This window comes from Brassica napus, chromosome C4 (genome assembly GCF_020379485.1).
Source record: "Brassica napus cultivar Da-Ae chromosome C4, Da-Ae, whole genome shotgun sequence".
NCBI classification, from domain to species: Eukaryota; Viridiplantae; Streptophyta; class Magnoliopsida; order Brassicales; family Brassicaceae; genus Brassica; species Brassica napus.
In genome coordinates this window covers 49,213,922-49,230,460 of record NC_063447.1, presented here as the reverse complement: position 1 = coordinate 49,230,460, position 16,539 = coordinate 49,213,922, and the positions used below count along the sequence as shown (strand labels likewise).

Below are 16,539 nucleotides of genomic sequence, written 5' to 3'. Positions count from 1 at the left end.
TTAATTTATCATTTTAGTGTTATAATTACTAATAAATATCTGTAAGATAATTATGTCTGAAGGCGAAACACCTAATTTCTTTAGTAATTCACTACAAAAATCTACAATTAAATCCATGAACGTTATTAGAACTGATTATGGAATTTATCTGAGGATACATTTATAGCAAAACTATTCAAGCTTTTCACTATTGCGAATGTGATATCAGACATACAGTACGACCATTTGTTCAATTAATTTTTCCAACACAAAATAAACCTATCTTGAACAAGTTGGTTTATGTTTCAGTTGTGCACTATCTTAGATTTCATCACACTTCTAATATGAGATTTATAACACAGTCATTTAATATAATGGTTGTTTATATTTAAAATATGTAGTGATTGTTAAAATTTTCAAATTATATGGTTATATTGGTTATTATTAGATTCTAACAATTTTACTAAAATTAAGTGTTATTGGTTTGGTTACATATAAAATCTACTGCTATTCAAAAAAAAAATTGGTGTTATTGGCACTTGAATTCTTTACAATTTAACACATAAACAAAACTTTCAAAATATTGTATAGATCCTCAAAATTATTAAAATCATTAAAATATAATAGTTTCACATACTTTTTTAAATATGAAAACTCTTTAAAACTTCCAAAATTTTAACAAATCTTTTGATTTTTTTTTTTAAAATCAACCAATTCTACCTAAATTCAATTCCTGCTAATAACCCCTTTCTCTAAAATCGAAAGTAATTTCATTTTAGACAAGTAATACATTTTTTTGACAAGTAATACATTTGGTACTACAAAACCGTAAAAACCTTTTAAAAAAAAGACACCTGTAAAAAAAACCTTGCCCAAAAATGAAAAAGGCAGCAGTATTCTCTTGCTATCGGTTACATCTTCATAACTCCAAATAAAAATCCACTGAAAATATTTTATCAAAATAAGAAAAGTTTGCGGCCAATTGCATGAAGTACGGCGCAAAAGAGCAGTGTCACCTTTGTGTAACATATGCATGCATGGGGATCCACGTCCACTCTGTCGATATGAACTTACTTCCTCACATCCCTCGACTCCATTACTCAATTAGTCATTTGTATTTAAGATTAACCCTTGGTGAGATCTCAATAACAGTCTTCACCCTCTCTTGATCTCAAAGCACACATAATTTAAGAAAATGATGCAGGGAAATCTCCTGATACTAGTGTTCTTATTGGCTTATTGCTTCGGCTCTGTTTGTGTGATAAACGCAGAGGACCCTTATCGTTTCTTCACGTGGACTGTTACTTATGGAACAAGATCTCCTTTAGGTGTTCCACAACAGGTTATAGACATTTTATGTCTCTTTCTTCTATTATCTTAAAAAAGTAATAATCACATATATATTGTTATAATATAATGTTACTTTTGTTTTCAGGTTATTCTTATCAATGGCCAGTTTCCTGGTCCTCCAATTGAAGGTGTAACAAACGATAACATCCTTGTTAATCTAATTAACAAGATCGATGAACCTTTACTCATCACCTGGTACGTATAGAGTTCATGTAGCTTATTTTGGAAAATAAAACAAAGATAATAAATTATATGTAGTGTACTGGCTTTTACTACTAATCAATAAAATTCATTTTGTTAGAATTACTGAATGATAAACAATATTCTTTTACGAAGAGGGTTTAGTAGACTTTTGTCATTAGACTGGCAACATAATAAACATTGAATATAGAATTGTACAACTGATAAACAAAAAAAATCACAAAATCAAGAAAAAAAATTACAAAATCACAAACTCAGTTTTTTTCAATATAGTACAACAATTGGCACTTCAAAAAAATGTGTAGGAACGGAATAAAACAGAGGAGGATGTCATGGCAAGACGGAGTTTTGGGCACAAGCTGCCCAATCCAACCAAACTCGAATTGGACTTACCATTTCCAGCTTAAGGACCAAATCGGAACTTATACGTACTTTGCTTCTACGTCGATGCACAGAGCAAGTGGTGCTTTTGGTGCACTCAATGTTAACCAGAGATCAGTCATCTTTGTTCCTTACCATAAACCTGATGGTGATTTCACTCTCCTCGTCAGTGATTGGTACAAGATGGGCCATAAGGTACCAAATAGCCTTATTAGACAACTTAACTTAGTTTCCACTAGCGATCTCGATACGCTTCCTTTTGGCATTGTTTTTTTTTTTTGACAGGCGCTACGAAAGAGGCTCGACTCTGGTCGTGCTCTTCCTCTCCCGGATGGTCTTCTGATAAATGGTGCTTCTAAAGGTTTAGCCTTTACCGGTGAACATGGTAAATTCTCATTATTACCCAAGATCCTTTTTTTTTTTTTTTTTTAAATACCGATTTTTATTCATCATCCCAAATGGGCATAAGTAATGGATACAAACAGAGACTCTGATAAAATCCGTATAACCTAAAACTGCCCCACTACACTTCCAAATGATACACAGACGGATTACTTCGCTAAACTCCGGACCCGACTCTAGGAAGATACACAGACAAGCCGCTTATCATAACCCCTCGGTGATCACCGGCTGGTTCCGGCTAATCGGGGCGGGAGAATAATCTCCGCTTCCTCCTCCCCGAATGACCCATTACCACCATGAAGACCAGAGAGATTACAACACAACATCACGATGTAAAACTATCACAACCTAAACACAAGAAAAAAAAAGCAGACAACAACACAAGCAGACATAAAACTAAAAAACGGGATTGAAAGAGGCTGCAACACACAAACCAACTGGAACGAAACCTGCAACAAATTAAACGGTTAGAAACACATCCACTAGAGCAGCCAAAAGACAAAGACCCTAGCGCTGGGATGATGAGCTTCAGCACAAACTGTCTTCGAGACCAGTCCACCGCAAGAAGGACCGAGAACCTGCCTTGCTCAACCTCTGAGAACCAGAGGACTGCCCGCTTCAAAACCCATCCGGAAGCTCTTGAAGACAAGCGACAAACTCCCTAATGAGAACAAGCATCGAACGCTCGGAGAAGTGACATCGCGAAGACACAACCCGAGAGCTAGCTGGGATGCAGTGACTTGAGGAATCAAAGAAAACCAACGGAACCAGGGATTGGCCGGAGCCATAGACGACTCGCCGCCTCCGCCTAGCTATAGACTTGCACGCGCCACCACCAAGAAGATGCGACCGACACACGATGACCTAACTGTTAAAACACGTTTTCAATATGATGGTCGGAGGTGAGGACGGTGTTGCATGGACGGTGATCACGTTTGACGGCTTGGACGGTGGCCGTAAATGGAAATGAGTTTTGTCAACTCTTGTAGGCACCTACCAATCCTCATAATCTCTATAAATACCAAGCCATGTCATTACCTCACATTCATCCCAAAATCAAAATCACAAAGAGAAGTGAAGAAGAAGAAGAACGTGAGAGAGAAATTTTTTTTTTTTATAATTTCTTACGGGTATTTGGGATCGGGTTGAGAGAATATTGTTTAGAGAGTTTGGGTATTTTCTCCTATTATAACGAGAAAATTATTAATCGATTTCTCCGTTATAATTGAGAGGTTGTAACTCCTATTATTTTTCTCTTAATAAATTCTTCTACCTTGTCCGTGGTTTTTACCCTTTGGGGTTTTCCACGTTAAATTTGGTGCTCCATTTATTACACTATTTCTCAAATTATTAGCTGCGACCCTACTCTATCCGGTCCAGTTTTACAACAAGTGGTATCAGAGCATAGGTTCTGGAAGAAGCAATGGCGGCAAAATTTGAGATCGAAAAATTCAACGACAGTAACTTTGCGTTGTGGAAGTTGAAGATGAAAGCTATCTTGAGAAAAGATGGTTGTTTAGCGGCCATTAGTGCAAGACCGGCTACATACACAGATGATGATAAATGGAACGAGATGGATGGGAATGCTATGGCAAATCTTCATCTTGCCCTTGCGGATGGAGTGTTGTCAAGCATAGAGGAGAAGAAGACTGCAAAGGAGATATGGGATCACCTTGCAAAATTGTACGAGGCCAAATCGCTGCACAATAAAATTTTCCTCAAGAGGAAGCTTTATACCCTTCGAATGGGAGAATCTACTTCAGTGACGGAGCACATCAACACCTTGAATACTTTATTTTCTCAACTCACTTCGTTGAGTTATAAAGTAGAATCACAAGAACGTGCTGAGCTTCTACTTCAAAGTCTACCAGATTCATATGATCAACTCATCATCAACTTAACAAATAATGTCTCCACCAACAGTCTAGTCTTTGACGATGTTGCAGCTGCGGTTCTTGAAGAAGAAAGTCGGCGCAAAAGTAAAGAAGACAGACGAGAAAATTCTCAAATAGAGGCATTGACGGTGATGAGAGGGAGATCAATGGAACATGGCTCAAGTGGGAGTCACAAACATGGTAGATCAAAGTCAAGAAGTAAGAAGACTTTTAAATGCTCCCACTGTGGCAAGAAGGGTCACTTGAAGAAGGATTGTTGGGAATTAAAGAATTCCAACCCTCAAGGAAATGTCGCAAACACTTCAGATAATGGAATCACGCTATGTTGTGAAGCAGCAATTTCAAGCGAAAATAGAAGAAGGTTCGCTGATATATGGTTGTTCGACTCAGGAGCTACATATCACATGACCTCTAGAAGAGAATGGTTCCATCATTATGAACCCATCTCAGGAGGATCTGTGTACAGTTGCAATGATCATGAACTTAAGATTGTTGGCACTGGATCCATTTAACTGAAGATGTATGATGGTACAGTTTGTACTATTCATGAGGTGCGACACGTGGAAGGCCTGAAAAAGAATTTACTATCTGTGGGGCAACTTGATGATCTTGGTTGCACAGTTGAGGTTGAAAATGGTACTCTAAAAGTAATTAGAGGAGCACTTGTGCTTATGAAAGGAGAGAAGATAGCTGCGACGTTATACATGTTAAGAGGAGAAACTCTGTCAGAATCAGAGCATCTGTTGCTTCAAGCAGTTCCAGTGAGAAAGCTACTACGGTGTGGCATCAGAAACTTGGGCATATGTCTGAACAAGGCATGAAAATTCTTGCAGAAAAGAAGTTACTTTCGGGTCTCACAAAGGTATCACTATCCTTTTGTGAGCATTGTGTGACAAGCAAGCAGCATCGGTTGAAGTTTAGCACATCAAATTCTAGAAGTAAAGTTATTCTAGAATTGGTTCACTCTGATGTGTGGCAAGCACCAGTTATATCACTAGGAGGAGCGAAGTACTTCGTGTCCTTCATCGATGACTACTCCAGGAGATGTTGGATGTATCCTATCAAGAGTAAGGCAAATGTGTTTTCAGTTTTCAAAGTTTTCAAAGCACGGGTGGAACTTGAATCTGAGAAGAAGATCAAGTGTTTAAGGACAGATAATGGAGGTGAATACACTAGTGATGTATTTAGACAATTCTGTAAAGTAGAGGGCATCAAAAGGCAGTTCATTACATCATACACTCCTCAACAAAATGGAGTGGCAGAGCGGATGAACAAGACTCTGTTAGAAAGAACAAGAGCAATGTTGGGAGCTGCAAGCTTAGAGAAGAAATTCTGGGCAGAAGCAGTCAACACCGCCTGTTATGTGATAAATCGGTCGCCATCAACTGCAATTGAGTTGAAAACACCGATGGAGATGTGGACAGGAAAGCCCGTCGACTATTCAGACCTCCATATATTTGGGAGTCTAGTGTACGTAATGTACAATAACCAAGAAACTACAAAGCTAGATCCAAAGTCTAGAAAGTGTGTGTTCTTGGGATATGCTGATGGAGTAAAGGGGTATCGCCTGTGGGATCCCACTGCCCACAAGGTTATAATCAGTAGAGATGTTATCTTCACAGAAGATAAGAAGATCAAAGAAGAAAGAAGCAGTTCAAAAGAAAGGTCAGAGACTGTAGCAGTACAAGTGGAAAAGGAGAATTCTTCTAGAGCAACACCAGAACACGAGGAAGCCGAACCTGCCGACTTGGAAGAAGAACTTGGTAAAGGAAAACGTGTAAGAACTACACCAGCTTGGCACGAGGATTATGATCTGAGCTGCAATGTTGCATATTGTCTTTTAACTGAAGACGGAGAGCCATCAAATCTCCAAGAAGCAATGAGCAGTCCAGATGTTTCTCAGTGGATGGAAGCAATGCAAGAAGAAATTGAAGCTTTACATAAAAATAAAACTTGGGAGCTCGTACCATTACCGCAAGGAAGAAAAGCCATTGGAAACAAATGGGTCTATAAGATCAAGTGAAATGGTGATGACCAAGTGGAACGGTATCGTGCTAGATTGGTGGTGAAAGGATATGCTCAGAAAGAAGGCATTGACTTCAATGAAATTTTTTCACCTGTGGTTCGACTTACAACAGTTCGGATACTGTTGGCAGTGTGTGCTACATTTGACTTACATCTAGAGCAACTAGATGTGAAAACAGCGTTCTTCATGGAGATCTTGAGGAAGAAATTTATATGCTCCAACCAGAAGGTTTTGAAGAAAAAGAAAAGGAGAACTTGGTTTGCAGGTTAAACAGATCTCTGTATGGTCTAAAGCAGGCGCCAAGATGTTGGTACAAGAGATTTGATTCCTTCATCATGAGCCTTGGATATAGCAGACTTCATGCAGACCCTTGTGCATATTTCAAGAGGTTTAGTGAAACAGAGTTTATTACTCTGCTGTTATATGTAGACGACATGTTGATAGCAGGCCCCAACAATGATCGTATCAATGAATTGAAGGCACAGTTGGCTAGGGAGTTCGAGATGAAGGACTTGGGACCAGCAAACAAGATTCTAGGGATGCAAATTCACCGAGACAGAAATAATAGGAAGATTTGGCTGTCACAGAAGAATTATTTGAAGAAAATCTTGCGGAGGTTCAACATGCAAGATTGTAAGCCAATCTCTACCCCACTTCCTATTAATTTCAAGTTATCCTCCAGTATGAGTCCTAGCAGTGAAGAAGGAAGGATGGAAATTTCTCGAGTACCGTATGCATCAGCAATGGGGATCTTAATGTTCGCAAGGATTTGTACATGACCAGACATTGCACAAGCAGTGGGAGTAGTAAGTCGGTACATGGCGAATCCTGGCAAAGAGCATTGGAATGCCGTAAAAAGGATTTTACGGTACATTAAAGGAACCTCGGATGTTGCATTATGTTATGGAGGATCAGACTTTGTTGTCAGAGGATATGTTGATTCAGATTATGCAGGCGATCTAGATAAAAGCAAATCCACAACCGGTTATGTGTTTGCCCTCGCTAGCGGAGCTGTAAGTTGGGTTTCAAAACTACAGTCAATTGTGGCTACATCAACAACCGAAGCAGAGTATGTAGCAGCTACACAAGCTAGTAAAGAGGCGATGTGGTTGAAGACGGTAATGGAGGAACTCGGGCACAAACAAGAGAAAATTTCTTTTTTTTTGTGACAGCCAGAGTGCCGTGCATCTTGCAAGGAATCCAACCTTTCATTCAAAAACCAAGCACATACGAGTCCAGTATCACTTCGTTCGTGAGAAAGTGGAAGAGGGCACGGTGGATATGCAGAAGATTCATACAAAAGAAAACGTAGCAGACTTTATGACAAAAGTAGTCACTACTGACAAGTTTATTTGGTGTCGATCCTCTTGTGGCCTGAAGGAGACGTAAGCAACATGGAATGACAAGGTAGAAAGAATGGTGTGAAGATCTGATTGATCCTCAATCAAATCTTCGAGTGGGAGATTGTTAAAACACGTTTTCAATATGATGGTCAGAGGTGAGGACGGTGTTGCATGGACGGTGATCACGTTTGACGGCTTGGACGGTGGCCGTAAATGGAAATGAGTTTTGTCAACTCTTGCAGGCACCTACCAATCCTCATAATCTCTATAAATACCAAGCCATGCCATTACCTCAAATTCATCCCAAAATTAAAATCACAAAGAGAAGTGAAGAAGAAGAAGAATGTGAGAGAGAAAAAAAAAATTTATAATTTCTTACGGGTATTTGGGATCGGGTTGAGAGAAAATTATTTAGAGAGTTTGTGTATTTTCTCCTATTATAACGAGAAAATTATTAATCTATTTCTCCGTTATAATTGAGAGGTTGTAACTCCTATTATTTTTTCTCTTAATAAATTCTTCTACCTTGTCCGTGGTTTTTACCCTTTGGGGTTTTCCACGTTAAATCTGGTGTTCCATTTATTACACTATTTCTCAAATTATTAGCTGCGACCCTGCTCTATCCGGTCCAGTTTTACAACAAGTGGTATCAGAGCATAGGTTCTGGAAGAAGCAATGGCGGCAAAATTTGAGATCGGAAAATTCAACGGCAGTAACTTTGCGTTGTGGAAGTTGAAGATGAAGGCTATCTTGAGAAAAGATGGTTGTTTAGCGGCCATTAGTGCAAGACCGGCTACATACACAGATGATGATAAATGGAACGAGATGGATGGAAATGCTATGGCAAATCTTCATCTTGCCCTTGCGGATGGAGTGTTGTCAAGCATAGAGGAGAAGAAGACTGCAAAGGAGATATGGGATCACCTTGCAAAATTGTACGAGGCCAAATCGCTGCACAATAAAATTTTCCTCAAGAGGAAGCTTTATACCGGATAAAGGAGAAAGACGAGAACATTTAGTGGGAGGTTTTTGAGGAGAGAGATTCTTCAAAGAAAAATACCCAAGATCCTTTTTTCCTCTTAAATTCAAGACTTGATTCTTTGGTTCTCTATTTATGTCATGCTTCTTGCTTTTCTACAGGCAAATTTTACAGGTTTCGGATATCTAATGTTGGGATATCGACATCGATTAACTTTAGGATACAAGGACACATGATGACTCTCGTCGAAGTAGAAGGCTCTCACACTCTGGAAGAGGTCTATGAGTTGCTTGATGTACATGTTGGTCAGTCCTTGACCGTTCTGGTCACATTGAAAGCTCCAGTGAAAGACTATTTCATAGTGGCTTCAACCCGGTTTACCAAACCGGTACTGACCACCACAGCTATCCTACATTACAAAGGTTCAAAAACCAGACCATCTCGCCCCCTCCCCATTGGTCCTACTTACCATATCCACTGGTCAATGAAACAAGCAAGAACTATCAGGTAATTATACTAAAATATCACTAAATCAAACCGATCAATTTTTGGCTATTTGTTTTTTTAGATTTGGTATATAACTGGCATTAGGGATGCATATTCGGTTTTATGGATTTGTTAAATTTTAGAAATTATGGCGAGTCGGTTCTATTTTGATTTATAATTTTGGTCCAAATTCGGTTTGGTTTTTCTATGTAAACACCTAATTTGAAAGGTGACTTTAGGTTAAATTTGACGGCTAATGCAGCAAGGCCTAACCCACAGGGAGCGTTTCACTATGGTACCATACCGATAAGTCAAACTTTGGTTCTAGCTAACGCGAGAACAAAGATCAACGGGAAACTCCGGTACACAGTGAACCGTGTGTCATACGTTAACCCAACAACTCCATTAAAATTAGCCGACTGGTACAATATTCCTGGAGTGTTCGATTTCAAGACCATTAAGAACATTCCTACACCAGGGCCATCTATTCTCGGAACCTCGGTTTTAGACTTTGCTCTTCATGAATATGTTGAGTTCGTGTTCCAGAACAACGAGAGATCGATCCAGTCTTGGCACATTGATGGCACGAATGCTTATGTTGTTGGGTAATTACTAATACAAAATTCTTAGATCTCCTTCCCTGTTGCTATAATGCTATTTAACGATCGATCAATATTTTGTTTGATTCACTGATCAAGTTTTGATATATAATCAGATACGGGACAGGCACATGGAACGTGGCCATGAGGAAACGTTACAATTACGTTGATGCGGTTTCAAGGCATACTTTTCAGGTAAAATATAATTTTAGGGTAAGGACTCGGGGGTGTTATCTAAGGAGAAGGTTACATGAAAAGACACATTTCGTCTTTTCTTTGCAGCAAAAGACACATTATGGTTTTAACACAATTTACTTGTACGGTTTGGTAGATTCGAGACCAAAATACCCATCTCTTATTTTTAGAAGGAAACAACGATTAAACTAGTTATTTCCTTTTATGTTAATAAATTAAACGGTGCGTTTTGCTAGGATATGGTGGTTACAAAGTCGTGGATAGGAAATAATGGTTAGGCGTGTATGTTTGGACGCATTTTTATTGTTGTGGACGTGATTGTTGTGGTTGGGGTACAAAAGATACAAAGTTTCTAGCACATATAGTATGAATGTGATACAGTGAATAGGTCAAATAACTTAACTTGATAAGCATACATAATGTTTGATAATATAAAAGACATAGAAACTGCATATATTACAAAAGCATACATAATGTTTGGGAAGGGGATGTATGGACAGGCGTGATGTTTCCAAGTCAGTAACCACGAACTTCACATCCATAACCACACAACCTCATTTACATTATCTATCGTCACTACAGTCTCCACCTCCGTATCCACTTTCGTATCCATCGCCTCTGTATCCATAACCACCATGGCCTCAACTCTGGTGTCAACCACCATCTCCACCTCCGTATCCCCCTACTCTTCCATCTTCCACCTCCACCGTATCCACCACCATCTCCTCATCTCGAGCAACCACCTTAGTATCCACCATCTTCATATCCATAACCACCTTCCTAAGTCACCATAATTAGTCTCGTCGGAACTCAGTTCTCCTCAGCGACTCCACCACAATTCCAGATCTCCGCTCAAGGTTCAAAAGCTCACTGCTTTCAACTTCAGTCTCAATTCAAACCTTCTTGACGGATTAATTGCCTTAGTCACCGGAGCTGGATTTTGGAATTCGCTCTCCTCTGTGACTTCACTAATCTCTCCAAATCTCCTCCGTTCAAGTCCATAAAGCTTGAATCTGGTTCTAGTAATAGCCATGGTAGCTACAACCATCTTCTCCTCCACCACCAATTTCTTCCAATCTAAATCATCACTGGCCTTTGTCCATGGCCACCTCCTCTGTCAGCTCCACACAATCCACACCGCCATCAACCACCTCACAAACCAACAGCAAGAAAAGTTCATTTCAACTGCTTCCAGCCTTCCACCGTCTCCTCCTCCGCGTCGTAAGATCTCCTCATCTACTCTAAGTTATCTTCATAGCTTATGCTTGACATAACAACCCTGACCTCTACAAGTACATGGACTACACTCCTTTCTCTCTTTGCCTTTCCGATTTGGTTAAACTCATCCTCCGTGGCTGCCACACATGCTATCGTTGCTTCTCGTGTACGCTGCGTAATTCTACATACACGAAACCACGACAATTATTTTCAATGAGAGACATGTCCTGTGATGGAGGAGGAGTCTGAGTCTTGGTGAAAGACAAGAGACCGGTGGATTTCTCATCTAATTTGATTTTTTTTTTCACATTTACTCAATCTGGAATCTGAAATCGAGAAACGAAGAAGAAGATAAATTGTTATGTTTTTCTATTAACTTTTTCATTTTCTTTTTTTCTTTAATTTGGTTTTGAAAAAACTAGAGATGGTGTAGTACAAGGATAGTAAAGTCTTTTCGCAGCTAAAAAGTGTGTCTAGTATTCAATGTGTCTTTGAATGTAATTGATATGTTGAAATGTGTCTTTGGTTGTAATTTTCTCTTATCTAAGCCGTAGATTTATTGTAGATTTATTTGTTGTACCAATAAATATGACGGTTAATGCAGCAAGGCCTAACCCACAAGGAGCGTTAGGCCTATGTTTGCTGTAATTTGTTTTTGATAGCTTTGTAAAACATTATTTTTTTTGCTTTGAAAATAAAGTTTTCTACACCTAATTTTGAGTTTTCTAAAAAAAATTATTGTAGATTTTTGTAAAAAACAAAGAAAACTTGATTAGTTGAAAAATATGTTTTTAAGTTTTAACTATAGAATTTAAGCGATAGATTTATTTGCTGTAATTATTTTTGGTAGCTTTGTAAAGCATTATTTTTTTGTTCTGAAAATAAAACTTTTTACACCTAATTTTTAATTTTCTAAAAAAAATTATTGTAATTTTTTGTAAAAAAGAAAAACTTGATTAATTGACAAATATGGCTATAGACTTAATTTTATCTGTCTAGAGTATCTACAACTAGCCAATCACTCCCAGAGATTTTAGAATTATGGCTGTAAAGAATTTGAGTGTTGAAACTTTGGCTGTTAGTTTAAGTATTTATTAAAATCAGACTGGTAGTTAAAATTGTAGAAGTTTTGAATAATATTAAATATTTTATTTAAAATATATTAATATTGAAGAGTTAAATATATATGATTATTAAAATTGAATAATTTGGATCTCAAATGAATAAAAAGAAAATCCATAATTAATTCACCAAACTTAATTTTTCTTAAAATTATTACAAACTTACATAAAAATTTAGTTACTAAGGGAATAAGAATAAGAAAATGAATTTAGAGAAAAAGTAGAAGAAATCATTTTTTTGTAAAAGTAACATTTTTTACACAACAGTCTCATCTAAGATAAACCTCTCTCTTTTATTAGTAATATGTTTTTTTACTAATTGGGGAGTCTGTTGGGTGGTTAATTTGATGTTGTTGCTTGGAAAAGCGATTGTTTTATTTTATAAACAAGTAATGGTGGCCATTTGAAAATTTGAATAGAACATAACACCAGAATGTGTTGTCTAGTTGTTTGTATTAGTGATATCACTGTCACCACCAAGCAATTATTATGAATAATTTAATTGGTTTTAAGCAAATTAAATCGAGATTAAGTTTACGGAATTGTCTACTCCTTTATTATGATACATTACTCAATTTGTATTTGCTATTTCGAGCTTGAAACAACACTTCTATACTATGTTGTTCTAAATCTTCTGCTTACGTGTATATAGGTATATCCAATGTCGTGGACGAGCGTACTGGCATCATTGGACAACAAGGGAATGTGGAATGTGAGGTCACAAATATGGTCAAGGAGATATTTAGGACAAGAACTCTATGTTCGTGTCTGGAACAACGAGAGATCTCTCTACACTGAAGCCGAACCGCCTGTTAACGCTCTCTATTGTGGAAAAGCCAAACGTCCCGTTTGATTTAAATAAATTTATTGTTTTTTTTTTTTTTTTTTTGACAGCTATAAATTTATTGTTTATTGTTTTGCTTTTCTTTTTTCTTATATATTTGGGGTTATTATTAATTAGACCACAAGGCTGTGTGACGTTTATAAAGAAACATGAACTTGAACTTATTTAAAATACATAGGAGACTTTTCTCCTTCCTTATGCTGCCACATCAGGATTCTCATATGGGCAATTTGTGACACGTGTCCTCTCTTCTTTACGTGATTAGGGAGAGTTTTTTCAAAACTTTTTGGGCTATTAATTTTTATTTTTTCTGTAGGCTCTTACTAACTGGCTCATCTTCTTTAGGGTTTCTAGCTCCTGCAATCAGGATTCGGCTCCTCCCCTCGCTCTTCGTCTCTTTGAAACTCAGAGGAGAGCCTCTGTAAGTTCTAACGTCGTATGTTTCTTCTTTTAGTCTCATCATTTATTGCTTACCCACTACTCATCCCACTCTCTCTGAATTAAACATCTTCATTATCATCAATGGTAGCCGCTTGAGACTCTTCACTATAAAACGGTCTCTTCTCTGCGATGAATAGCCACAGTTATACAGGATCCCTAATATGCTTTTCATGGATGAGAAGGTAAGTCCGGCGAGCTCTGTATTCGTTTTGATAGATTCTTACATAGATTACGAGTCCTCTCTTGGAATTCAATTACGTTTTCTCCCCACGAAGACTATGTCTTTGGTTTTATCTTCTATCTAAGTCATATGGAGTTTACGTCTCCGACTACGTAACGCAATTACTTTTCCGCCATAGACCACCACCATATGTGCACCTTGGACTACGTTACAATTATATTTCAGTTAAGTGATTGCTATTAATGACTTCAGCTCACTATTTGCTCATCCATTCATCTTCTCTGCCTTCATTAAAAAATTTATTCAGTATATATATTCACCCGTAGGGCGTCTTAGCCACAGCTCATCATTTTGCAGTCTACCTTTCTAACCATTAAATCATTAGTTCTAGATTTTTTTTTGGGATTTCAAAGTCCCAGATTCTCATGTCCTGCAAATTCCAATTGTTTATTATATTCCTGTGAAAAAATGAGACTGTTGATTGTTTTGAACAAAAGCTTCGCAAATAAAGTTTCAAGTTTCAATCTTTATCCTTTTTCTCTCCTTAATACTATCAATATGGTTTTTTCTCCAAATTAGTAAAATGATGCTAAGTGGTCACGGTAGCGGTTGATGCATCTTTTTCTGTTTTATTGACGCTTTGTTTAGACTTCATGATGATTTGTTTTTGGACTTGAGGAAAGAATCGTTCACATGTGCGTGACTGCCCAAAATTATGTTATGTATCTAAGCATAAATAGAATATTTTTCCCTCAAAGCTTGGTTTGTTTCCGTCACATCACAATCTTCATGTCCCATTTCTTCATTGAACAACTCTTCTATCTAAGTCATATGGATCTCGCGTCTCTATCTACTTTGAGAGTCATATATTGATATATATTAGATTAACTTTGTATTCCATCCTCTAGAATGAAGTTACCTTATACAGTGATACTTGTCTTCTCTTCATTTTTGGTCTCAGTTTATTTTTCTGTGAATCGACTTGATATAATTTTTTCCTTTACACATGTAGATTGTTTTTCTGACTGGTGCTTGAAGATATAGCTCTGGTGTATTGAATTCTCTTTATGCAAGATTTACTCTCTTAAAAGGATAGCAGGTAAGATTAATTATTTAGATTTCAAAGGCGTTGTTAAATCTTTTAATTGTTTTTTGCGTTGTAGCTTTAAAGGCGTTTTTGATGGTCGTTGCAATTTTAAGATGAAGGGTTTTTCAATTTTCAGACAAAGGTCATGACAGTTGGAAACTCGGTAGAGAGTTGCAAAGATGAGTCTAAGCCTCAAAACTGTTTTGAATAGAAGTGGGAAGATGCAGAGCCAAGGTCCCGGAAAATAGGAAGAAGATAACAATGTCTGTGAGCTGTTCTATGATACAAGAACCAGTGAGGACTCGGCAAAATAAAATGATGGAAACCATTCTTGTGGAGTTCTGATTGAGACTGGAAAGAAGCTACGATTTTATAACATCAATGCTAATAGTTGTTCTCCTGAGATAGTTTTCTGGCGTTTTATATAGACAAGCATGTTATAAGGAGAACACTTACCATGTTGTGAAAGGACATGTGTCCATGAAGGTGTGACAGTCCAGGAGAAGTTCAATATTCGTTGAGAAAGATTCGGTGTATTGTGCCTTTTTGGGGATTTGTAATATAAAGCTAACATATTCTTTGATTATTTTATTTCATTTAGTTATGTGATCTATATATGTTTAACAAAGTTTTTGATGTTACTATGTAATAAAAACTGAGAACGGAACGTTTGATGAGATATGAGTTATAGGCTTTCATTCAATACAAATCCAACACAAAAGTTACAGGATAGATTCACTATCGATGAAAAGAAAAGCAAATTTCAATCAACATATATATTTGTTTGGTTCATCTTGATTTCTAGATTATTAGTGGTTACATTATATTTAAATTTTTTTCGTTTAGTTACGTTTTGCTCATATTAATTTTTTGATTAAATAATTTGATATAAAGTGGTATGTAACTAAAGTAAAAAAAACTTCCAACAAACAATTTGTTATTACACAGTTTGGCTCATACTTTGAAGTATCATATTTTATTAGTTTATAAAATACTAATTTTTAAAAATATATTAAATATCAGAGAAAAAAATTCAACATATAATATTGTTATTAAATAGAGTTCATCAAAAGCTATAACAATTAACAAAACATAATCAGTAAAACATTAATTGACTTTTCATTCAAAATATAATTATTCCCTCAAACAAATATATATTCTAAAACATCATTTGCTGTTAAATTAAAATATACTAATTATTATTTTTGATATTATTGAAACTATTTATATAGTACTTAAAAAATTAGGTTTAATTATTTTATTAAATTTCTCTATTATATTTTTATTGATTTAGTTTGCACGTGGATTAATTTATTATCATGTAAAAAAATTTAAACTTGAGAGTTCTTGAAATAAACTAATTTTTATTAATTTAAACTTCAGATTTTCTTTTCTTAAGTCAAAGTAAAAAGAAAAGAAAAGAAAATGCCATTACATTTTTCTGAATCACTTCTGTTACTTTTGTATTATGTATACAAAATGATAAATGTTACTGTTATTTTTAATTCTAACAAAAAAACGTTTATTGAAAAAAAAAATATGTTCTCAAAAACTCTGTTTATTATTTGTTAGTTTATGGTATTGCTTTTTATTTAGAATAGTTTATATAATGTTTCATAAAATTTAAAAAAATTCATATAAAATAACTTTTAGTATAATATCCTGCCCGTAGGGTGGGCCAACCACTGGTATAAGCATAAAGCCACTTCTTTCAGTATCAGTGCTGCGTTTCAAGTCACGATGGTGACGACTTGCAACTCAATCAATAACAAAGTACTCCTTATGTTTTGGCAAAAAATTAAAGTATATTC

General features: G+C 36.4%; 1 protein-coding gene across 1 annotated transcript; it reads left to right on the top strand.

The window, feature by feature from the left end:
* Positions 1–266: 266 nt before the first annotated feature.
* Positions 267–13,050, top strand: LOC106446596 (L-ascorbate oxidase homolog). The gene is made up of 8 exons (XM_022701173.2): positions 267–1,321; positions 1,415–1,524; positions 1,836–2,106; positions 2,197–2,296; positions 8,718–9,063; positions 9,282–9,647; positions 9,758–9,836; positions 12,828–13,050. The coding sequence occupies exons 1-8, from the start codon at positions 1,175–1,177 to the stop codon at positions 13,026–13,028; spliced, it is 1,620 nt and encodes a 539-aa protein (XP_022556894.2). The 5' UTR covers positions 267–1,174; the 3' UTR covers positions 13,029–13,050.
* The last annotated feature ends 3,489 nt before the right edge of the window (positions 13,051–16,539 follow it).